The 24,051-nt window shown below is 39.4% G+C and overlaps 1 protein-coding gene across 10 annotated transcripts in view; it reads left to right on the top strand.

The window, feature by feature from the left end:
- CACNA2D3 (calcium voltage-gated channel auxiliary subunit alpha2delta 3) overlaps positions 1-24,051 on the top strand; it is a 551,700-nt gene that overhangs the window by 521,926 nt on the left and 5,723 nt on the right. For 8 of the 10 annotated variants that reach the window (XM_074603368.1, XM_074603371.1, XM_074603370.1 and 5 more), the window contains 4 exons: positions 1,624-1,699; positions 5,396-5,448; positions 7,045-7,100; positions 10,932-11,043. In XM_074603368.1, coding sequence (XP_074459469.1) covers positions 1,624-1,699; positions 5,396-5,448; positions 7,045-7,100; positions 10,932-11,043 — 297 coding nt within the window. Of the gene's footprint in view, positions 1-102; positions 149-1,623; positions 1,700-5,395; positions 5,449-7,044; positions 7,101-10,931; positions 11,044-24,051 lie in introns of those variants that run through there. The other 2 variants (XR_012589414.1, XR_012589415.1) reach the window with 2 other exon arrangements.

Below are 24,051 nucleotides of genomic sequence, written 5' to 3' on the forward strand. Positions count from 1 at the left end.
AAATAAAGGAAAACAAAAAAGGAGCTAGGGAAAGTGGTGTATTACTGCATGCCATACAGGCAGCACAGCTTACACCATGTACTGCTCTGTTTGTCTTGGCAGATCTGTGTGCGCGGATCTGGCTGTGGGCGTGATTCTGCCAAAGATGGTCAGTGTTCACCTTACACCCATGTTTAGGTCTCTAGTTATGCGTTTGTCTACCATGTGCCTCTCTCTGCCGGTCCACAAAACAATGGCTTCCTAGCCATTTCTATTCTGAACATAAGATAAAATTAATCATGTGAGCAATATGACCATGTACCGAATGTTTAGTTGAAGCTGCGAGATCCATTATGTTAGATATTTTGCCTGTAAGCCAAAAAATAACATATAGGCATAATAAAGAAGCTTTTAGTGATGGTTGCTGTCACAAAATTAGATCAGAAAAATTATGTGCAGTTTCTACCACAATGGATTACAACATTTTATTGGTACAGGTTGCAAGGTTTCATGGCATGCAGTGCAGAATGCCTCATGGTGATGCTGAATGCATTTCATGACCTGTTTTTGGCAGCTTCTGGGACATCTTTTCCGTAGCCGAATTTGTGTGCTCTCCCTTCCTCTTCACTTAGAAGCAAGGCACACATTGCAAAACGTTGACGTCCCATCTCATACATCTATGAACCATCTATGTCCAGTTGTGTTCCCTTGTCCCTCTGATGATGCAACAGTCAAATGGATATGTTCAAATAGTACGAGTAACTTTTATATATTTACGCTTGTTGCAACTTATCAGCTAAAGATTCTTTACATCTGCCGTAGATGTTAAATGCTTTTTATGTGGATGGATATAGTTAATTAATTGTTCTATGGACAGACAGATTTAGAGAAATAATCACAATTCCATGCACTGAGTTCTGGATTTTACATTTAGATCTCTGAGGTGTATCAATGGTGTGTAAAATCACAAGCAGAAAGAAATGTCCGTTTACTATGCATCTGAGGAGGCTTCTAGCATATGTTTATTAGAGCAGGTACCTGACATGGAGTATTTTGCCCTCATGAAAAGAAGCAAAAGTAGACCCATCCTGCTTCAATTATCTGTACTGTCAATGCGTTGAAATCCTCTCTCTTCTTGGGAAGTAACACCGTGTTTTTGCAAACCAGTTGTGCACTGAGATGCTGGAACTGTAGAAGTGTCTTTCTGCTTTTACTGGAGTTGGAGAGTCGTCTGTTGTGAGAAGCCCCTCAGATGCATAGGCTCTTTCACCTTCTGGGGCTAAATGTGCTGATCTCAGTCCAGAACCAATTGTTAAGCATCGTGTTGAATGTGTCTTCTCCTCCTCCCTGCATTGGTTATATCATCGTGTGTCACGCTGTATGTGTATCTTCCCTGTTTTCTCCCGGTTATGCTTTTGCTTTGTTCTGGAGTCTGATAAAATCTTTCCAAAGTTTTCATAGTGTTTCTTACCTTTATTCTCCTTTGTGTAACCTGTATTTTAATGATCGCTTTCCCTCTTTTCCCTGCTGCCGTTACAATTTTTATTTTCCTGTCTACTTTGTGGGCAGCCTGTTGCATATCATCATTTGTGTTTCACTGTTTTTTCTTCTTTTAGTCAAGCAGTTTTCTGTTCTTCTCTGTAGAATTACACTTTATGACTACCAGGCCATGTGTAGAACAAACAAAGAGAGTAGCGACAGTGCCCATAGCTTACTGGACGTAAGTATAGTAAATTTTCTGAGCACCTTTCCATGCAATCATCAAAGAAAATTGTTGCAAATATCTCATCGCCATTGTAAGCCCATTATTTTGGTTTGGAACGCTTACAGCTCTTGTGTTTATCCTAGTGCATACAGGGAACGCTTCATTATAAACGAATGCAAAGTGTTAAGCATTTTCAAGTTCAAATACCCCTGCACTCATTTTTAACACTGGGCCACCGTTTCTGAGGTAATGTCAGAATGTTCTTTGCACCGTATAAATCCTCCTTCTTATGACTTTGTAAATTTGGCTGTAGATTGTGCTTTGCTTGGGGGACTGGAATCACCGTATGTGAACGCATACACAAATGCAGAAATGCAATGCAAATTAAAAACTGAGATTATTTTTTTTTTTATATGAAAGGATTGGTTCGTTGTCAAGGCATTCAAGTCAGTGATTTTAACCCATTCTTTTCCTTATTATTTACAGAAGGCGTCTTCTAAGGTTTTTTGCGGTTTCAGCGCATTGAATTGAAGGCCTTGCAACGAGACCTGAGCACAAAGCCCCCCTCCCCAAGGCCTGCTCAGGGTCCAGCTGGGTGGGTCTCGCAAGGGCAGCGCTTCGTTCCTGCCAAATCACATTTCTAGGTTATAAGCCCAAGGGTATTTTATAATCATGTATATGTTTTACTGATTACTATAGTAATCTATCAGAACAGATAAGGTGTTAGATAAAGTATAGATTTTGCATATTAAAAAGGAACCGTTTTAACAAATATATGACAGGAACAGCATGAAAAATTCTCATGTAAAGACAGCAGCAAAGCACTCTAGCAATTTTACCAGTCTGGAAAAGTTATCTGATAGTATTTTTAAATGCACAGGGATCTACCTAGAAAAAATAAGCCTACGCGTAAACTGTTGGGTAAATATCAAATTTCTGGTAACTTCCAAATATCTATATATAGCTTCTATGATTTGTTTAATAATCATATGCGTTTTTGGGATGTTTTCATTTACATATTTACATGACTGTCTGTTTTTCAAATACCTACAAGTCTGGATTTACTGCACTTATCAGGCTGTTTTCTGCTAAAGCCTAAACCTGAAACAAGACTATCTTGACATTATAATAAGTACCAGACTGTGCAATGAGACTTAAATTGTCAGTGCAATAGAACAGGATGCTGTGAATCATATTTGCATGAAAATGCTTAAAATATATTAAAACTGTTAGTGACGACCTTCCATCCCAAGGCTTTGGGGCTTCAGCTCAGTTTGCATACGCACCCGGCACGTGGAGCTCTTACAAGTGACTTTAATCCAAGAGATTTTCGCTATTCCACTTTTTGTCCGTGCTGTGTTTTCAGAGAAAAAAACTGCAACTCTTGTGGGAGATATGGCGAGCGTATTCTTCCTCTATTTTTTTAAAGATAGCCAAACTCTTCTTTAAACCTCAAGTGATTTTTTTATGGTGGTCGGTGTGAAAGATGGGCAGAGCTTTGATTATTTTGTTATTTTCCTTTTGATTCAGTCACTCCTAGTAGCCGTGGCTACAGAGAAAGTATAAAGAGAACTTACATTAAAAGCAGGTAGGGCTAGGTTCCTCAAAAGTATTTTTTTCCTGGTTTTATGTCCAGTTTTGTACATATAATCAGGTTATTAGGCAGCATTTGGTACAGTTTCTACGTAAGCAACATGTTTGTTCACAAATGTTTATCCTTCCCTTTGAGAATTATGGATTTACCAATAGAGGAATAGATATAGGCGGAAGACTTAGGCTCTTTAAAAAGTTCCTGTATTAAACAGCGTTGAAGTGGAGCATAGACACCGCAGACTGTAGGGCTGCTAGGGTCGGTCTGTCACAGCGTTCTGCCAAAGTGGTGGAAAGCAGTTGTCAGGGCTGGACCCCTCTTTCTGTCACAGTTTTTTAGGCTGTGGGAATAAAATGATAAATGAGGGATGGAAGAGATTTCTAGATCATCTGGTCCTTGTCTTTACCAGCGTAGGATTGCTTCTTAAAAGATATCCGGATACTTTGTTATTTAGCATATTTTCTTGTTTTAATTTATTCAAGTCCTAGGTAAGTTTCTATAGAACCGTTTTGTTGCAAACGTGTCAGTGCCGTAGAGTCGCCCGGCTCGGTTCCCGTGACTCTCGGTGATGGGTTACGCACACACAGAGAATAAGTAAGACTCCTGCAGTTTTTGCTGCAGTTTTTGAAGGAACGGTCTTTGAGTGGAAAAGGCTGTCATAGGAAAATCATATTTCATGAGAATGCATTTATATCAATGTAATTAAATATTTTTCCACTGAAATGTCAAAACAAATTTTTTTCCTCGTTTTCTATTCTTTTTCTATTCTTTTAATTCTCATATTAAAATAGTTTAATGATATTATATCTATTACATTATATTATATTATGCATATTTTACATTAAATATGTATTGTTCATAAGCAATAATAAATATATTGTTTTACACTCAGTCATTTGGCATTATGAAAACAAAAGTGTGCAACAAAGTTAATTACTTGGGTGTGAAATTTCAGACTTTCTGATTTGGAATGAAAATAAATAAGATGTCCCACAGGGCTGAAATTTTGTTTTCTTTTCATCTCCAGGAAAGACTTGTTGCTTTTGATCTTTTCCTATAAGACATTTCTTAATAGGTGAAAATCTTTAGTGTCTCGGGCATTCTGCACTCGGCTGGCTGGCGCTTTCAGCCTGTCGTGCCACGGACCCACGCGAGGGCCCTGGCTCCGTGAGTTATCAGCCCCGTGCAGAAATACCCTTTGTGACCTCCGAAAACGTGAAATGGGCAGTTACTGCTGTGCAAAGCGGCACTGCTTCAGTGAGGGGCTGATTCAGGACAGTTGAGCTTGATTTTCGATATCTGAGTAGTTCTCTTAAAGTCGATATGACTTCTTACATGTGCTAAAATACTCTGTTGATATTGAATCTGAAAAGTCTGTGAAATTTTATGCAGCTGGGAGACCCTAACACAAATGAGTGAGATAAGGATAGATTCCTTTCCGGATTTCTGGAAACTGACTTTTCTGCCTGCGATTCTTTCATAAAAGAATAATCCTATTGATATTCTTTTCAAAAATAAAATATTCAAAATGCAGTAGAAGTACTGTAAACAGAGGTTTTCCAAAGTATTTTCTGTATTTGTTATGATCCAGAAAAACACAGGGAGAAGGGAAGAATCTTAAAAACTCCTTCAAGTGCTTACAACGGGGCCTTCAATATGAAACACACGGATAACTTAATTTAGATAAAGTCAAACTTCAGAAGCTTTTCCTAGTGTAATTAGACGGAGGTGATGGACATTTACGTTCGAGAGAGGCAAGCCCGTGAACCGCAGCCTGAGAAAAGCCCATATTATCCACCAGAGCTGTTCCTCCAGCAATAGCCTGGGAAATAGGAACCCCTAGAGGTTAAATATTTAAGAATCATTTGCAAAACGTTCCTTTTCCAACTGATAATCGGTGTATATGACCAACTACATCAAAAGGGAATTTCATTATTATATATTTTAATATTCATATAATAGTCGATAATATTTTCTTCTTCATAAAAAAAGTTGTTATTCTTTTTCCTCATGCTAGCCATGCATTTGAATGTCATAACATTGTCTTTATGTGAAGAATTCAGTTAAGATATAAATGCTGTATGCTTTGCCCTTTCATTAAACGAGTTGCTTCTCTTCAGCCTTATAATGCCTTCTTTGCTGCAGTAAAGTGGATTATGACCGAGCTTGTCTTGTAAGTAAATTTCATCAAGAACTTAATGAATATTTGTATGAATTAATGAATATTTGTACTTTTGAATACTTAATGATCTTTGTACTTTTCGCCTTTTACATACACTGTGCTGCTTCTATTATATGATTTTAAATATAGTAATATTTGTTAATTTTTTGCTTTCCAATTTTGCATTTTTAAAATCTGACAAAATTTTGGCTGTACGACTGCACAGTTGCACTTTTTACATTATTCACGGTCTTCACTTATAACCGTATGTCTTTGCTTAGTAACTCTAGCAGATTGCAATATACAACCCAAATTTATTATTGTGGTTACTGTTAAATGTTACAGAAACGCCTGGCCGTTTGTAACGCTGCTTGGGTGGGCTGCCGTCCGCGTGGCAAACTCTTGCAGCGACTCACTGCATTGTTTGTCGCTTCGCGGGTTTCTGTAGGATGGGCCTTCTACAGCATACGCCAGATAAGGTGTACTCTGGATGTTGCTGAATTTTTTCATCTTCTTCTAAAATTTCAAATTAATACATAATGAGCATCACCTTTAAGAGAGATTGCTTAAGAAATCAGAGAGAAATAGCATATGCAGAAGAGGAAGCCTTAAAATGAATCTTGTATTATTAACCTATATATTTTATTATTCTTATCAGAGAGCAGAGTTGCAGATTTAAGTGAATTTTATCTTTAATTAAATAGAAATAATTTTTTTCTTGTAGTCATTTTGTTTTGATTGTAAATGATACGAGCTTTCATCAAAGTTTGGAATGAGCGTTAAGGAGAGTTAACTGAATGGCTATTGCCAGAAGGCAGAGATTGATTTTAAATGTAGCTTTCAAAGTAAGTGTCAGGGAAAGAAATAATGTTAAAATGAGACTTTGATGCTACCTATAACAGCCTCAGAAATTTCCAGAAACTTTCTGTGCTTATAAGTGTTGTGGCTTCGTGTCCATATGATAAACTGGATGTTGGTTTCGCATTCTTTATGCTTACAATAAGTGATAGACTGACGCGTTTCAGTCCATCCTTCAAAGTAATTTGCAGTGTATTTTAGTGGGAAAATGCGTCCTCTACACGTCTAGTTAGAGTTGATTAGACACTGGTTAATCAATCTTTTCTGCTCCTAGAAATAAATTCGGTTTATTATCTTATTTCCAGAATTAATATGAGCAAGTATTTCCTGTGCACTCCTGTACTGCAGCCAGGACAGTTGTAATCCTGTGCCATTTCACTAGAGTCCAAATACCCTGCGTAACGAAGAAGTAATGTTAAATAATGTTGAACAGTAAAAACACTGTATGCTGCCATGCACTGAGAATTTTTATGGACACTTTAAATAAGATTAATAATTTAAATGGATAATAGGTAAATCTATTATTTATAGATGGGGTTAATTTCAGAATAGATTCTCGGTGGCAAGATACAACGCAGTGGAAATATGAGAATAGCAGCAGCTGATAATCCCGGAGTTATGCTAGTAACAGGAATTTCAGTTCTGTGTTAGCCTTTATTTAAAATCGGATTAATGGTATCGAACTACTGCCAGTTTAGAGTTTTGGAAATATTCTGTGGGATAATATGAAAACTCTGATGATTTCTTTAGGTTCCTTGTGGAATTTAATCTATGCAGTTGGTGGCACTCTGATCTAACAGCAAAAGGTAAGTGTAATTTTTTTTTCCTCGCCATGACGACAGAAATGGCTAGATTAAATTAGATTTTTTACATTCAGATACGCGTAAAATGTTTTAGATTAAATAGCAGACATCTGATAACAATAGTTTGTCTCCCGAGTCAGCATCCTCTTCTTCGTTAATGTTTCCCAAAACACAAGATAATTAAGATCTTCTACGAATAACCACAAAGTGCTTCTCTGTACTCTAGGGATACACTACACTACTATAATGGAGAAGTTAAAATAGTAGATAATGAATAAATATGGGGGTTTTTTTGAAATGTTTCTCTTCATTCCAAAACAGTCTTTGCGAATAAAGCAATTACAGTAGCCTTTTTCTGCTCACACTATACTTTTTCTAGAGCTGCTGTAATATGTAGGGGGTTATTGTGCTGGAAAATGCCATTTCAACCAAAGTCCACAGCCATCTCAATATAATTTCATTTGAAAATGATTTTTAAGGCCTAAGATAATAAATGTTATGCTTTTATTTTTAAGCAAGACTGGTTAAAACTGCGCTTTGTTTTATCATTCCGCTCAAAACAGACATTTTAAAGTAATAAAATCTAGATGAATTCAAATTCAATTTACTCACAATAATTTTTAAAAATGTGGAGGCTTCATTTGAAATAGCAATGAAATTTTAACAATTCCCATAAGAACTGGAAGTTTTCAATGTCAACTGTCTCTTATACTTTAGCAGACTTTTTGTCGCATTTCGGAAGTGTTGCTCAAAAGTAAAGAGGTAATTTGCAGGAGCAGTGCTCTTCAGTGGGCTGTTTCACAGGCAAGTTGTGCCGCACGCCGCTTACTGGTCTAGGGACTTAAACTCCATTTTCAGCCTCAGATTTGCATATTCCTTGGCAAAGCAGGGGATAAAATTGCTGCTTTAGGCTTCAGTTTATATTTGCATTGCCTGGGTCCTGGGCTGTCTTTACGCCAAAATAGTACCCTGTCTGAAGTCAAGGCATCGGGAAAATGGAACATGCTGAAGCCCTGGAATATTCCAGTACCCCCTGGAGCAATAAGATGGTGGAGCTCTTCTAGCAGAAAGAGCTGTCCTGGAGCAACGGGGAAGTGTGGCAGTAAATGGCAAAGCACGTGTCTGGCTACTGCCCGACAAGTGGCAAATGCTGTGCAGGGAGAAGGGGGGGCTGAGACGGGCGTCTGCGGCAGGTGAAGGTTTGATAAGAGCCTTCTGGAGATTTAGGTGCATGAACTTAGCCTTTCCCATACTGACGTAAAGTGTACACCGCATTGCAACACAGACCAATTCCTCTGTTACACGGACTGTGAGCCCGATGTAGATCGGATGCAGGTACATGAATGGAGCTTCGTGAGAACCAGCCAGACGCTCGTGGCTTTTAGGGCTGCTTCGTAATCAGCAGGGCCTAGAGAGATCTGCTAAACACCAAGGCCGAGCTTCCAGTGATTTCCCTCTCCATGATGAAGAATGTCTCTTACGCTGATGGCTGTGAAGGACAGTAGGGTTTGCTGTGCTAGACCCAGAAAACGCAAAACTCTTCCTTGTATCTGAAGAAGAACGGCAGGTATGCCGGTCTTAGTCTTTGGTGTCTGCAGAACAGCGCAGTGCAGCCTGAGTAGGGAAAGGGTAACCTTTTGGGATGTTTTTTTAAGTGTACTGTACAAATCTGCCTCAATATATCCTGACATGAAACATCCCATGGCACTTACGTTGTATGTTAGGGAAAATAACCCTTTAAAGACAGCATCCCTCTTCATCTCATCCAAATGAATGTCTGTTTTATATTTTAAGCATGTAGTAGCTACAGAAGACAGGCATTAATAACTTTCTTAAAGATAAAACTATCGTTACAGCACTTTGACAGACAAGCGTGGCTGAGGGATTTTCATTCATGTTTTAGTTGAAAGTGCAGTTTTAACTACTTACTCCATTTCTTTGATGAGTAAGAGTATTGAAAATACCCCCTCGTGCTCATTGGAATATCATCGTTTTTGTGGTACTGCTTGCCCAGTTCAGGTTTGGTTAGGGAGCAAGGGACGGTTGTTCGGAAACCAACATGTGTTAGCAAAGCAAAAGCAAGAGCGATTTCACAGGAGAGAGGGCAGCAGGAGAGGAAAGCACACGCTTAACGATGTTCTCCTGTAGATGCTACCTTACCACAAAGAGTTGTAATAATTACGACTGCACTTCATGAAATTAAGACTAATGAACTCGTACATTTCTTTTACTTAACAACGCTTAACAAAGCTCAGGAAAAAACCCAGTTCCTCGAATGGGGAAATTGCTTCCTGCTCAGATTGCGACACTAATGGAACACCACGTTACAAAGATCTTAGAGGGTCCCCACGCAGCTGCCAATTTACCAAACCCTCGTATGAAAAATACTGCACAAAGTCTTGCAATCTCAATCACGTTTGTAAGTGAGAGAGAAGAACATGATGCCCTAAACCTTGGGCAGCCCCCCTCATCTTCTGGACTCCAACGAGGTGCTGGAAATCTGAGACCCATGGATCTCCGGCGGTCTCTCTGTTACACAAGCCATATGTTGATACAAGTGAGGGTAGACCCAAAATACAGGTGATAAATTTCAGTCATTCTTGGCAACAGATAAGGAGAAGAGAAATGGAGAAGGTGCAGTAGAGCTAGTCAGACAATTCATAAGAAAATGCTAAATTGTTAAATATGTCACAACCATCGTGAAAACATCGGAAATAACACAACTTTTCTGACCAGCTTCAGTACCTTCCTTGAGTTCTGTGCGTTTGGGGGAATATTTTTAAATTATATACAAAAACTATGAACGGTTCAGAAACGCGTGTCCTAGTGCGTGATTGCAAGTGCAGTTTTGCTCCTTCCGCCGGCGCGGGGCAATAGATACGCCACTGCCTTTGGAACAGATTCTCTTGAATGGAAGATCTGTCGAGTCCAAGAGCCTGGTTAGTGTAATCTATTTTTGTCATACCTTGTCTTGTTTTCTCACTTAGCAATTAGTTTAAGATAGGCTTAACATTTGTGCTGATGTGCAAGTGTACCTCCGTGTTCAGGAAGAATGAAGGGGTGGGGGAAGAACAAGAAAGGGAAAGAGGGAGAGACATTGTCCACAGATACATCGGGGTGAGGGGCAGGCGAGCTGCCTTCAGTTCCCACTGTCCTGTAGTTTGACCTTGACCCAGTCTCCCTGCTCCCTCGTACCTCAATTTCCCAGCCTTTAAGATTTAAATAGTGACGTTTTCTTGTCACTTGCGCTGCAGGGGCTTCAGATTAAAAGTGTTACGGAGTATTAATTATTACTGTTTTGGGAAGCAGGTAGCAAGCATTGGTTCGGGGCAAAGTAACACTTCTGCCCCCCACGCGCAGAGTTATTCTAACTGATGAAACTCTGCAGAGATCCCCAAGCTGTAATCCAAAAAAGCATTTTGGCTGCAGTAAAATGTACCACAGTTTAGTTATCAGATAAAGGTAAAGCCCCATACGTAACTGTTAGCGAGGCACGGCACCACTGAAACAGAACCGACAGTAAGTCCGTCTTGAATATACAGAGAAAGAATAAAAGCTGGAGCATAAATGTAAAGTAGGTTGGCAATGGCTAAACCATGAATAACTACTTTAAGAGTTATGTCTTACAAAATTACATTCCATGGATAAGCTTTTCTTTTTTTTTTAATTGAAAATATAGTGTTATGCACTGCCTAGGAAATCTCACAGGGTGGCAGAAGCTGAGTAACATTTCCGTTCTCTGTGCGCTCTGTAATACCGCATCTCATGTTGTTCAGAATTTTGTGTGCTGTTCTTCCCATGTTAACATCAAGATATTTTTTCCCGTGCCTATAGCGCAGAGGTTGAAACAAACCCTAGAGCCCTGTGATACTGAATATCCAGCTTTTGTTTCCGAACGCACTATAAAGGAGACCACGGGGAATATTGCTTGCGATGACTGTTTCAAGTAAGCCCTTTCAATTTTTTTTATACAACTGTTTGTGACAAAGCAATAAAACTGAATTATTCAAGGTTATGTTGAAGAACGTACGAGTCTGTTATGTTTTATCTTGTATGATGACCTCTGTCAGGGTGTCATTTCTCTTATCACAGGGGTCATTTAAATGTTTGATATTCTTAAATTAAAGCAGTGCCTGTTATTTTCTACCAATAAATGTAAAACCAGTAGAGGCTTATGCTAATTTCAAGGAATAGTGAATGTTTTAAGACTTTTCCTGGACACAGGCAGCATTTTAAGGGCATATTCTGTAAAGATTTGGATACAAAAAGGGTAGCGCTGTGAGCTCTGCTAGACAGGAGCGAAACCCTGCTGGATAGGTTAGAAGTTCCCTTGTGGTACAGTGAGATCTGGTTGTTTCACTTGAATGCCAAACAGCGTTTCCTTCTTAGAATTGTTAGTCTGAAAGAGTGGGAGAGGATTAAATCTGTCCTCCAGACTTTCAGTGCTGGGAAGCGAGTTACGCGTAACAGCTCTCACGTGTCGGTGCTGCAGCCGCGTCAGTTCTACCGGCGCTGCTGCAGAGGTGTCCCTGCTGCGGTTAGAAGAAGAGAAAGACCAGTCTAGCCTTCCTCCTTCATACTGAAAATGTCTTTTCTCTGCATGTAGTGCCTATGTGCAGTGACGTTTTTACTGTAGTTACGGTACGTCTTAATTAAAGAATTGCATAGGTATTGTTCATGCAATATCTGTACTTCAGTAAGTCTCTTAATTGGATTTCCTTTATGCTGAGAGTTCGTCATCGCAAAGGAGATTAGTCTTCACAGCAATAATTTGTCTATCAATATAAATGTCAGGAAGTATTTCTAAGTTAAACAAAAATTGCTGCAACTCTCCCTTTCTAGACGAAATCAATATGCAATTAGCAAATAAAGGTGAAAACTTCTCTTTGAAGTCAATAGGTGTGCTTTTGCACTTGCTCCTAAATTTTCTCCTCAATATCCTCATTGTTTTAAAACGGGAAACTGAAGTACACTGGAGATATATTTTGAGGGCTAATATTCACTTTTAATTTGCTGCTGACCAACTTTCAATTCTAAGGAAATCATCAGTGTCTCGTATGAATAACTGTTTTGGTGTGGCTTCGTGGGATAGTAGTATGGAAGTGCTTTGGACATTGGTCCTAGGGAACCCTTTAAGTGTAACGATAGGTCCCACTGCCTGAAAAGTACAAACTCAACAAAATCAAGCCGTGATTTTTCCACTTGACATATCAAATACAATGTATGTTACACTGCTGTAAGGGCTTCGTGCCAGAATTGTAAAATTCAGGCAGCCTTATTTTGTGACTATTTACAGAAGATTACTGAGAATTTGTGCAACAAATTATCATATTTCTCTTACGTTTAAATATTGCAAACAGACATGATTCCTTGAAAAAGGATAAATTTAACAGGACCAGGTTTTCTCAAAGGAATGCAGATTTCAGTCTGTCCTCTTAGGTAACTTCAGGTCAAAGGAAATAACTTTCAAAAATAACACAATTCTGCAATACTTGGACAGCACTGAGTTGGAAACTGAGTTTAGTGAAAATTATAGTATTTCAAAAATAATGCGCTAAGATCTTTTTCATAGAAAAACATTTTGTGTTCCACAGTGGAACAAAAAAATAAAAAGAAAACCCTGTAAGTTACAAACTGATCTCAAGGCACCCATTATTTTTCTCCACAAGCAATGGCAAAACCTAGAGAAATAATCCAGAAGAACTATTAGATTCTCATGGGAAAGTTCTTCGTTATACCGTTTACCCACTGTCATTAACAATCTACAAATTGCATCTAAGATTGCAGACTGCATTGGATTCCAAATATTTTTGTTATAACCCAGGACACTTTCCCGCAGAACAGCTAAGGAATTTGACCCAAAGTCCTTTGTAGACCTACATCTTCTGACCCAGTTTTCTGTTTCATAGCCTCAGTCCCAATAAATATTTTTACAAGCAAGTGTATTGCTTAATACTTGTAATTTGAGAACGATGGGCTCAATCAGTCAAAATTTAGGGTTCGGCCTTTTATAGAGTGAGCCTTGCACTGACGCTGTGTTCAGTGGTTGCTCTGCACGGCATCGGTTGCGTGCTGGGCTCTCGACTCACGTCCCTTTGAGTCAGTGGGATTATTTTCTGTGTCCTCCTTGGATCATGTTATAGATTAATCTGTTTGTGATATGTACTTGCAAATCTTGATTACGAATAGAAAAGATATTTGTAAATATTTAGCTGAATACGTGCCCACTCTAATACTGCAAACCTATTTGAAAGACACTGAAGAAGTCGGTATATTGTGAACAGGTTTGCAAGCAAAAGTTGTGCAAGTGCTCTGCCATAAGAACGTTCGTGTCACAAGTTACTCATTCAAGTCACTGTCTTTTGTTCCTACGATGTCAGGCACTACTATAGAGCCCTTGTCTGAAAAAAGCGACCAAAAGCGGTCTCTTAGTAGATGTAAAAATGATGACTGATGTTAATTGAAACCATATAACGTTACTTAGATAAGACATTTTGGAGCACAAATACCGTGTTATTGCTAACAAAGTCACAGTCATAGTCCAGAAGGTCACGTAGTGAGAGCCAGAGGCTCTATTCCGTCCTGGGTGTGCTGTTACTGATCTTACAGAAGTGCCGCGCGCTTCACAGTCACCGAGGGGAGCAGTTCCCGACTGCGGTTGTGAAAACTAAGCCTTCTCCTTATAAATGTTTCCAATCACAATTTTTAATCATGGGTGCTTGGATTTAAATCAAAGTATCCTCACAAATAACACAGAGTAGAAAGGACTGCATGCTAATTACTTCGTAAACAGCTGGCTCGCCTTTTCAGCCATCGCTGAAAACTTGTTCAGTCAATGGAAGGGCACCTATATACTTAGGTGGACTTTGGCACTAAATGTATACAGACCTATAAAATACACTCTTTGTATGTAAACTTATCTCTTACTAGTGAAGCATAAATACTACTTTGGGATAATTTGCAATGTTTAAAAATGATTTTCAAAAATATAGGGTTTATTAAGAAAGCAGGAGCCTAAAAGAAAATAAGAATTAAATAAGAATGTCATTAGGGTCGGGGTTTGGCTGTCCCACTCCATAATTTGTTGTTATTCAATATCCCAACTATTATTAAATTAATCTGTTATTTAAACAGCAATCAAAAACAAGTCAACCCACATTTTCTAAGCACTGTCAACAAGAGAGAAAAACTGGGATTTTTTAAAAAATCTGAAATGCTTTCATATTTTCCAGTAAGCTATTCCCTTTTATGGCAAAAAACTAAAAAAAAAAAAAAAAGGCATTACTTCTGAAAACTCAGATGATAGACTGTTGAATGTCCTATGGCAGCTGCAGTGTTGGAAATAGTTAATTGCTAAAGAGAAATGTTTTTTCTTTATCAATGTCAACTGGCCCTCTTTCTGCTGAGTCAGAACCACGCTGATGCCAGACGCTCTTGGTATGGGTTTTAAGGCTGGTGTGCTGCTTGGAGATGTGTTTTTGTTTAGACGTTAAATTTGAAGTCTTCGGCTAAATAAGCATCTCAATGCCGCTTGCCGTTTTATGAGGTATTGCCCCAATGCCTTAGCCAGTTTTTGGTACAAGTAAGTGTGTCAACCAGAGTTCTTCAGCAATTCTCACTGGGTGCATTACTAGTTTCTGCTTCTGGTGATGTCAGCATTGCAGAGTTTAATTGCTGGTATTATAAAAGCACTAAAAATGTCTAAGGAAAGCATCCTTAGAAAGATAAAGCTGCTGTTATAAATTGGAAAGGATGATGGCTGTTATATATATATGTCAGAAATATATATATGTCAGAAATTTACCTGATCTTTTTAGTATATCCACTCACCTGTTTGTAGAATAAACAAAAAAAGTTTTCTCTAATTGCAAATCTTCTTTTTGCATGAAAATTTGTATGTTTTCATTTGTCTTCATTTAGGACAATACCATTAAATTCGCATTAACTCAGGCTGCTATGAATGTGTGTATAGATCTCCTGTAGGCACAGCAACTTACTTATCTGACTGCGTATCCATTAAGGATGTATTTTAACATTTCAAAGTTGCGAGGGGCCATCTGAGTGCATAGTTGCCAAATTTGCGTGTGCAACTGTAAAAGCTGTGGGTATACAAATCAGGCAGCAGTTGCACAGTCAAATGCTTAAAAATCTGCCCTTTTAACCTCTCCTGTTCATGTGTGATGACATATTGGGCTTGGATGCAGATCAAAAATCTGGCCTTACTTCCAGTGACCCAGGGAGCAAAGCCCCCTTCTCTTAATTGCGGCCCTCATGGGTCCGCAAGGTCAGTACCAAAAATCCAAAGAAACTGTTTTGTTCCCAGTTGGTTCTTTGTGCACAGTCTTAAGACACAAAATAGAGATCGAAGGAAACGTGAGAAAGCCATATTCTCACTAGGGAAACAAGGAAGTATGTAGCTACAATCATCCTAACCTGGGAAAAAATTACGTGGGTGTTTTAATTATGTAAGATGAATGTAAGTGTTCCCTTTACTTTGATGCGTATCACATGGAAATCGCCTGTTAAATTGATAGGAACTACTTAATTGATTAAACACTGTCCCATGTATTATATATTTGGTCCACTGGAGTGCTAGTAAGCAGATAATTATTTAACAGGGAAAATCATCAATAAACCAAATGCCTTCTCTGGCTCTCTTATAGACTGGGCATTGCATGCTGCTCATTGTCAATAAAAAGAGGTAAATGGCAGCGGAATTCTAATTCAGGATGACACTGCACCCTTAATGTAGGATGTATAATGGCAGATTTCAGACTTGTCCACTGAACGCACTTATTTGGCAGTAACAGATAAATAACGATACAAATTAGACTCAGATTGTTTAGGGCATGAGTATATTAGTGTCAGGAATAGTGAAATCTGCAGACATTAAAATGGTAATGGTTTTTAAAACCACTTTATCTTGAGACATACCACCATTTGCTAAAATGCATTTCTTTCTCAGTAGAAGCTTGCCAAACTGCTGTACTTGATCGTGTTTAAAATGTGTAAATAAATACCCAGTTCAATTTCCCATGAAATAAATAATCATTTGCCTTTTCAGATGTAGTTAGTTTATTTCTAAACAAATCGGCTTGCCACATAAAACAAGCAAAGCATCAAGGGCCAATTTTTTCTCATTTGGAGCTCTCTCTATGTGCATCAGAATATCCCTATAAATTTCCTGGAGTAGTTTGGGCAGTAAATTACAGTCAGTCTTCTAGAAGACATATCGGGTTGTATTCCTTTTATTGTGTTCATCTTGTGGGACCCTGAGGAGAACCAAGTGTTCTCTGTATTTCACCGTACTTTGTGTAGACTGCACGTTTTTGCGTGCTTGGCTTTTTCATGGCAAGTCCACGTATGATACCACGCACAGATGGTGGTTTGGCCCATGCCCGTGTTGAGTCACAGGTGGGCAACGGTCAGACTGCTCGCCGCTGGTCTCGGCAACGTTGAACAGATCTTAGTTTCTGGGCGCTCGCTTAGGTGTGTCTTCAGGATCTTCAGGGGAGACCCAGTATTTTGCAGGGCTCAGGAGTTAAATGTTGAAGTCTCAAGAATCAAAATCCTGGTCTACAGAGTCACCTTGAGCCTCTGTTTTGAAAGTCAGACCTTCGGACTTGCAGAATACTTCGGAGTGTTAAAAGCTCTTTGCATTTGTGGTAACAGCAGTATTGGTAGAAACTTATTGCAGCCAAAACCCCAAAACTCTAGAAGATCCCAAAAGATTTCTTTTTCCTGTTCTTTCCTTATAAAAAGTATCAAATTATGCAATTTAAGCTGCTGGAATTGTTTATTAAAGGTCTTTATACTTAGTTTAAAATCCTATATTGTGTGTTACCCACACATCTCCACTCGTAACTTCCTCTTCACTCCAAAGGCAACAGTGATTATACTGTTTGTCATGCAGGTGCAATTTAAAGTCACTGTATGGGTAATTTAACTCTACCCTTTGATAATGTATATTTTGAATGACCAGTTCAGGAAACACTGTAAATTACTATTTTCATTTAAGAAAATAGGTATATGAAATAATAGGGCAAGACATATATAAGTTACAGAGCAGGTTTGTGCCTGCCAGTCATTAGTTTAACATTCCTTTGGAGGGTTTTCAAGGCTTTGGGGTGGTTTTTTGTTTGCTTAGGCTTTTTGTTTTTAAATAGACAAAGACAAATAGACAAATTTTCTTTTTTTGTTGTTGTTTCAGAACTTTTTTAGTGTGCTTGTTGAATTCTGGAGTATTGTAGCTGCTTATACTCAGGATGTCACCTTATACTGAAAATAGTCTTTCATTATTATCTCAGTTTTTATATCAGAGTGTTCCCCCACCAAAATCAAAACCTTGGAGTCTGTTTATTTAGTTGACAAAAAATTGACAGATTCTCTCTCAATTTGCTCAGCATTGTAATAATCATAAAAAAGCTAGAGACTAAAAAAATCACGACGCATCAAAGGAGAAAAAGCATATTAAATGTAAAAAAAATTCTAACCATAGTAATCTTTTTCAAAGGGCATTCTTCATGGCAATGAGCATGTATTGAATGAGAGGAATGCTCTCTAGAAGGAAGAGAAAGATGAGGAAACGTACAGCGGTCTTTTCTTTCAGATGTGTGCACCATTTTCATTAGGAGACGGGATAGCACTGCCCAGGGGTCCACCTGTACCCACTGTGAGATACGCGGGTCAGCTTCCGAGCAATTCCGCCCATTAACGTTGTCATTAGTGCCGCTGTAGGTTGTTTTCTGACGAGTAGGATGAGATGTGCCCTCTCTCCTAACTCCCCGCTGCCCCACTTACGTCTCCCAAATGAGCCTACAGCTGAATTGCTTGAGAAGTTTCTAAAGAAAGCTGCGTGGGAAGGTGGTGATCTCCACCCGTTCACTCTTCAGAGTTAAGCTCAGTAATGCCGCAAAATGTAAATATTACTCTACTTAAAAGTTAGCATAATTTTACATTTTAAACAAGCAGTAATAAATATTAAACAAATGATAGATAGGAGCTGACACAATGAAAGGATGTTTTGTAATGACAGTAGACGTAAAAAGTTGTGTGAATGCCATAATCTAGAGCTGAGTGGTAATATCTATATCTCAAAGATGGCTTGGAACAGGAAAACTTACTGAAATTGGAAAACACTGCAGTGAATTTTTAAAGCCAGGCACACTTGTGAAAAATTGCTAATACTAGGAAATTCATTTCAGTTTATAATATATTCATATTATATTGTAGCCTGATGAAAAACTGCAAACATGACTGACTTAGGCATCTGTACATGTAGCACTTTCTGAAGGATTTGAGAGCTTAATGAATATTAAATAGCCTTTAACTTGGAAAAACAACATGAATCTTAAGGTTTGAGTTCTGTGCAGGGAACATTTATATATTACCTAAAATATGATCGAGTTTTAACTAGTTATGGAACAGATGACATGCAGTGTACTTAATTCTTTCAGATGTGGCCTTCTCAATCATTGCTAAAATTTATGTTTACAGAAATAAATTAACAACATCCTCGCAAAGCACACTGTGGGCATATCTGATGAGCACTGTACTTCTAGGATTTATTACGCTTTCAATGTGAATCTCCTGATCCTCTCTGCTTTTTATACTTCAGCTTGTGTTGCGTAGCTCTTTGCTAGAGCCGTATCGTGTTCGTAGGTTAGACTAGACCTGAAGCTGTGGAAAAGAATAATTACCAATTAATGAAATTCAAAAGTTACTTTTACAACGTCGTGTGATATTTGTGAGCCTTCCTGAATCAGAGGAAATCAACTGGATTTTTAATCTTTAAATTATGTTTAGAATCTAGCTTAGAAATCATCTAGTATTTTCAAAACATCATCTGAGATGTCTCTCAATACGAACCACGGCTACTGAAGTAAGTCTAAAAAAACTCTGCTAAAAACACACGTTGGCTAACATGTTATAGTAGAACTGCATTTTCCAGTCCGGATAACTTCTCTGGCCTCCCTGTCCTTGTCCTGCTGACCGGGTGCCGCTGTCAAAAAGCAAAGTCCGAGCTTTAAGAGACCTCTGATACGATTCGCGTTGTGCTGATGGCTGTGTCTCTGTTGTTCGTTGTGAGCAGTTTCTCAGAGAATCAGGTACCCGCTCTGCCTAAGGAGACCCACCTCGGGCACACGCTCCGCGCGGGTTTGTGCAGGGGGATGAACCTTGACTCTGAGGTTTGTGGGATTTCTGAGCTTGGTTTTTTTGCAAAAGTTTTGCAGCCTGTTTTAAACCTAGCGATATGAACCTCTCTGTTATCTTACATTCTCACGATGGGTGGCCGGGCTAGAAAGCTGCGGAGGGTTGTCAAATTCTTCATCACACAAAGTACCTTTTTGCATCCTGAAGTCTGTACGCGCAAAGCTTTTGGATGTTTGTAGCCTTTCTAATATGCAGTTGGTAAGGTACTCTTGTCTGAGCGTCGGTTATTTGAGACAGCATCCCTGATGGATGGTGGAAGGGGAATGGCACTTCTGGGGTTTCCTATCTGAAACAGGGTGGTTGCCAACCATGCCGCGGCTCTCTGGGCTTGCAAGCCTTTGGCAGGCGTGGGAATGGTGAGGATGATATTGCTCATTTAAATCCTTGATTATAAACTTTGCTTTCAGTAAGTAGGTTTATACTGACAGCAAATTGTGCTACAGTCGGCCAGGCTATACGTGGTAGCGGTATTTTGCTAGCATGGGGTCAGGTTACAGGCCTGAGGCTGAGAGTTTATCTGTCTCTTTTTATACGAGTGAACCGCTAGCTGCCTTTTTTTTTTTTTCATACACTTTAACTGCTCCAGCTCTCAGAAATGTTGTTATTGGCATATATCTTATTTTTATAAATTGCATTAAAGATATTCCATTCTCTATCATCATTTATGTGAAAAAAAAAACAAACACAAAAAACAAGTAGCCCAACTTGACTGTGATATAAACATTTCATTCATTCATTTAAAAAATGTGATAAGTGAGAGAAATGTGGGTTGGGAAATGTAGCCAGCAGCCTGGAAAGCACATGATAGGAGCTGGGAAACAGCACAGCGGATATCTGCACTTCACTTGAACGCTTAAAGTTTGTTCCAGACCATTAGGGTTGAACGTTTGCGACCAGCAGCTATGTGAGTAACACATATTTGAGTGCAGAGTGCACAATATTTTCCATTTACTGTACCCTGGTGCTGGTATGTTTTTTCTTTCTCTAAAAAATAGGGAAGATCAAATTTGACAGATATGAAATGTATTCCCAAAATAACAACTCATCTTAATTCAAAATACTCAAACTTCATTAATACAGGTTTGTGCTCAAAAAATACGCTGAAAGGCCCGGGGGGAAATGGCTGAGTTTACAGAGATGCTCAAGCATCAGAGTGCCCGGTGGGGCTGTCTGAGTCGAGGGCCATGGAAATTCAGACTGCTCTTCCACGTCTTTGGGCCTGTGTTTAGGCGGCCACTTTGAAAATACTGCCCTACGTTTATTTCAGTTCAAACTACTCACAGTAAAATTTTTCCATGCTTTGTAGGATTCGTCTGCATGGGCAAAACGGCTGGTAGCTAAAAGATCTTTTCTGTTGCCCCCTAAAATGATTGATAGGATTAAGTATGTGCAGGATGGACGTGTGCTAAGCCAACAATCGGATATTATTCTAGTCATAGTTTGAACGTAAGTCCCACAGTCATCACTAACGTTAAACAATAGTATTAAAGTGTTCCTATGGTCATTAGAGAAACAAATGAAAAATACACATATGGATTTTTTTCCCCTCTTGCATCAGGCTGTTAAAGCTCCTGAACATGAAATTAAAGATGAATCTGAACAGCCATTTAAATGTTTATAGGATTAAAATCCCACCTAAGCCATGTGTTTGTCATGACCACATACTCCGCTGCATAGCACAGATACAACAGCGGCGTATTAAGTAAGATTAAAAAATGTATATTGTTTGCAAAAATGCACCATACGGATCAATAATTCTTACTTATGAAAAAGTGTGTTTTAAAACAATGCACAATAATGCAGTATTTCTGAGAGAAAACAGGAATTAAGTTTTAGCTGGAAACACACAGCATTGTTTTTAAGCAAGTTAAATTGCTGGTGCTGTGCTCAAATCATCCTCGACTTACGAAGAAATATCTTCCATGCTGAAGGACAATGGGAAGATATTTTCCCTAAATTTTTTGGTTCCTCACGTGTAGTCTTACCCTCTAAGTGTCTTCAGAGTTCCATGCTGCTCGTCATTCGTCTTGTTCCCTCAGACACTTTGCCACCTTTGCGACTGTCTGAAGAAAGACGGGGGAAATGAGCCCGATAATCGGAGATTTCTGTGCTATTAGGAGGTTTATTACCGTTCTCGGTTGTTGAAACAAGAGGTGTAGCGGTGGCAGTGTCCACCAGCTAACGGCAGCATGGTTGTAAGCCAGGACAAGGAAAACAGTTCAGTGCGAGTGACCGACAAATGGTGGTAATTGGGGTGCTCGGTCTGAGCAGTCCGATAAGCGGCTGCGTCCCCTCCGCATGCGTGGCCGCCCGCAGTCCCAGCCACGCTGTGCTGCATTCAGCGCGGGTCCTTCAGGTTGGAGGCGCCTGGGGCTACGTAGGCGGCCGCTTATTGGTAGGGAAACCTCAGGTGTGTGTGCGGTTTGTATCCTGTCCAAAACTTAACATCAGTGGACGAGGACATGGATTATCTCTCCTGCATGGAATTACAGAGACTAAGCTGTTCAAGAGTAACATTGATTTCCTTTAATAGCAGATGTTATGGTCAAATAGCAGAGAGTAAACAACTTAACCTTTAAGTTTGCTTAGCTGGACAAGACACATCTCTTGCATGTTTGAAATTGAATTACCGTAGCTTTGCCTGTTACGGATCCAGCTACGGTAGGAAAGGGAAGTGAAGCCAGCAGCGTTTCAGAGACATGACGTTAAGCCTGCCACACATGGATTTTGCACCTTATGATTCAGGTAGTTGTAGTGAAGCAACGATCTGCAGTGAAGCAAGGAATAAGGGACTTAAAGGGTCTAGCCCTGCCTTGCGACTGCTGTGCCGGTGTTCATCAACGCGGGAGATGCTCTGAAATTCCTAAGGGGACAGACTGCGGAGGCCCCACAACAAAGCCACCTGCTGCAGCAACTGGTAACCTTCTTCCCTCTGTCCCCTTCCCAGAGGGCAACGACACCGCTTGTCCTGTCATCCCTGCCCTTTCCCCCTGTCTTGGAACATCTCCCTCCTTTCCAGGGAGGGTTGTCCCTCTCCCACTTGCCCTACTGATACTTTGCCACCCCAGAAGTTCGGAGGCTGGAAGATGAAAGGAAGAGAAAGAAGCACACGATGTGGAAAGAGGATACTGCAGCAAGGGTGGTGTCAGCTCAGTCCCTGCTCCTCACTGCCCTGAGTATATTTTCTAATTAGTCCTCCTTACAGGAGAAAGTAATTCTTATAATAAGGAAAAGAGCTGAATTTTTTGAAATTAGGTTGGTTTTTGTGGTTGGTTTTTTTAGACATTTGCTGTGGAAAAAATTATTATGATAACAGTAAAATATATATTATAAATATATGAAAACTTAGAAGCAAAAGGAAAAGATTCAAATTGGAAAAAAAAAAAAAAAGACAAAACCAACCGGGTTTGAATGTAGAGTGTGGGTCTCTTAGAACAGGTGCCGTCGTCTGCACTTTGCTCTTGGCACCGCATTTCACCCCGTTCAGGATACGTTTCTCTGCAGGATCACTACTCAGCCCGTGGAGAGAGAGACAGACCCTCCTGCGGAGGATGATTCACGTCACCGAAGCCAAGCTCCTGCTCCGAATTATCCCTGAATAGCCCGTGTCTCTGCAGGTGCTCTGTTCAGAGTTGGAGGTGATTACCCTCCTAACGAAAGGCCGCGCATAAAGGCAGCTGGTGGGACTGCTCTCCAAGATTTCTATTGCAGCCCTATATGATGCTTCCCAAATTCTAGGCTATCTTGAGAGATTAGAAAGAACTGGTTCTGTGTGGGAAGTCATTTAGCCGGCAGACACACATTGAAAGCGTGCTTTCTTATCGTGCCTTCCTAAGCCCGACTTTAGCAAATATAATTATGAACGCAGCAGTACTCAAATTTCAAGTCTTTTCCTGTTTCATTCCACAATGAAAAAATAATTTTCAAGGAACAGATTAATAAATATTTGCACTTTTGAGCAAATAATTACTATTTCCAAGTAAAATGTGAAGCTATGGGGTTTTTTTCCAAAACAATTTGTATGATATTTTTGTAGATGTTTTTATATGGGCCAATACAGAAATAGGTCAGAAAGAAACAGATAAAGTGTGTGCAGTGTGAGAAAAGCGTTGTGTAAGGCTCTGACTCGAGATACAGACTTTCTTGCCGATTTACTCTTTGTTCATATTTTTTCTTCATTAACAAAATAGCTTGGCATGACTAGATTTTCTTCCTCCTTCTCTCTCTACACCTTTCAACTATTAAATTTCTTCCTTCCTCACCTTTCCAGCAAAGTGAAGAAGCAGTTTGTGTTCAGGTCTGTTTTAAGCCTCTGAACCTGCACATCAAATAAACCAAACTAGTTCCTCGGCGGATGAAAGATGGGGGAGAAATTATTAGTAAGGTTCTTACAGACTCAGTGTGGCTTCAACATAACAGGAACGCTAACCATTTATTCCGTTTTACGTATGGACACACAGGCGAGGCTTTTTCTGGGCTGTCCCTGTCAAATCCTGGTGATGACACTGGTGTAAAGGAAGAAGGTTTAAATCAAAAGATTTACATTACTTAATACAAGAAGAGCTTTACCTTTTAAACGTGTAATGTTTTGCATAAAGATTAAACATAGGCTATTAGACACAGACTTTCTTTTGATTGTTAAACCAGTAATAAACCCCCTTACCCTGTCCCCGAGATTTGGCTCCCTTATCGCCAGTGACACAAATGCCAGCAGGTGTCCAGAAATGCCTATTGTAACGTA

The sequence above is a fragment of the Larus michahellis genome, chromosome 10, assembly GCF_964199755.1.
Source record: "Larus michahellis chromosome 10, bLarMic1.1, whole genome shotgun sequence".
In the NCBI taxonomy this organism is placed as follows: domain Eukaryota; kingdom Metazoa; phylum Chordata; class Aves; order Charadriiformes; family Laridae; genus Larus; species Larus michahellis.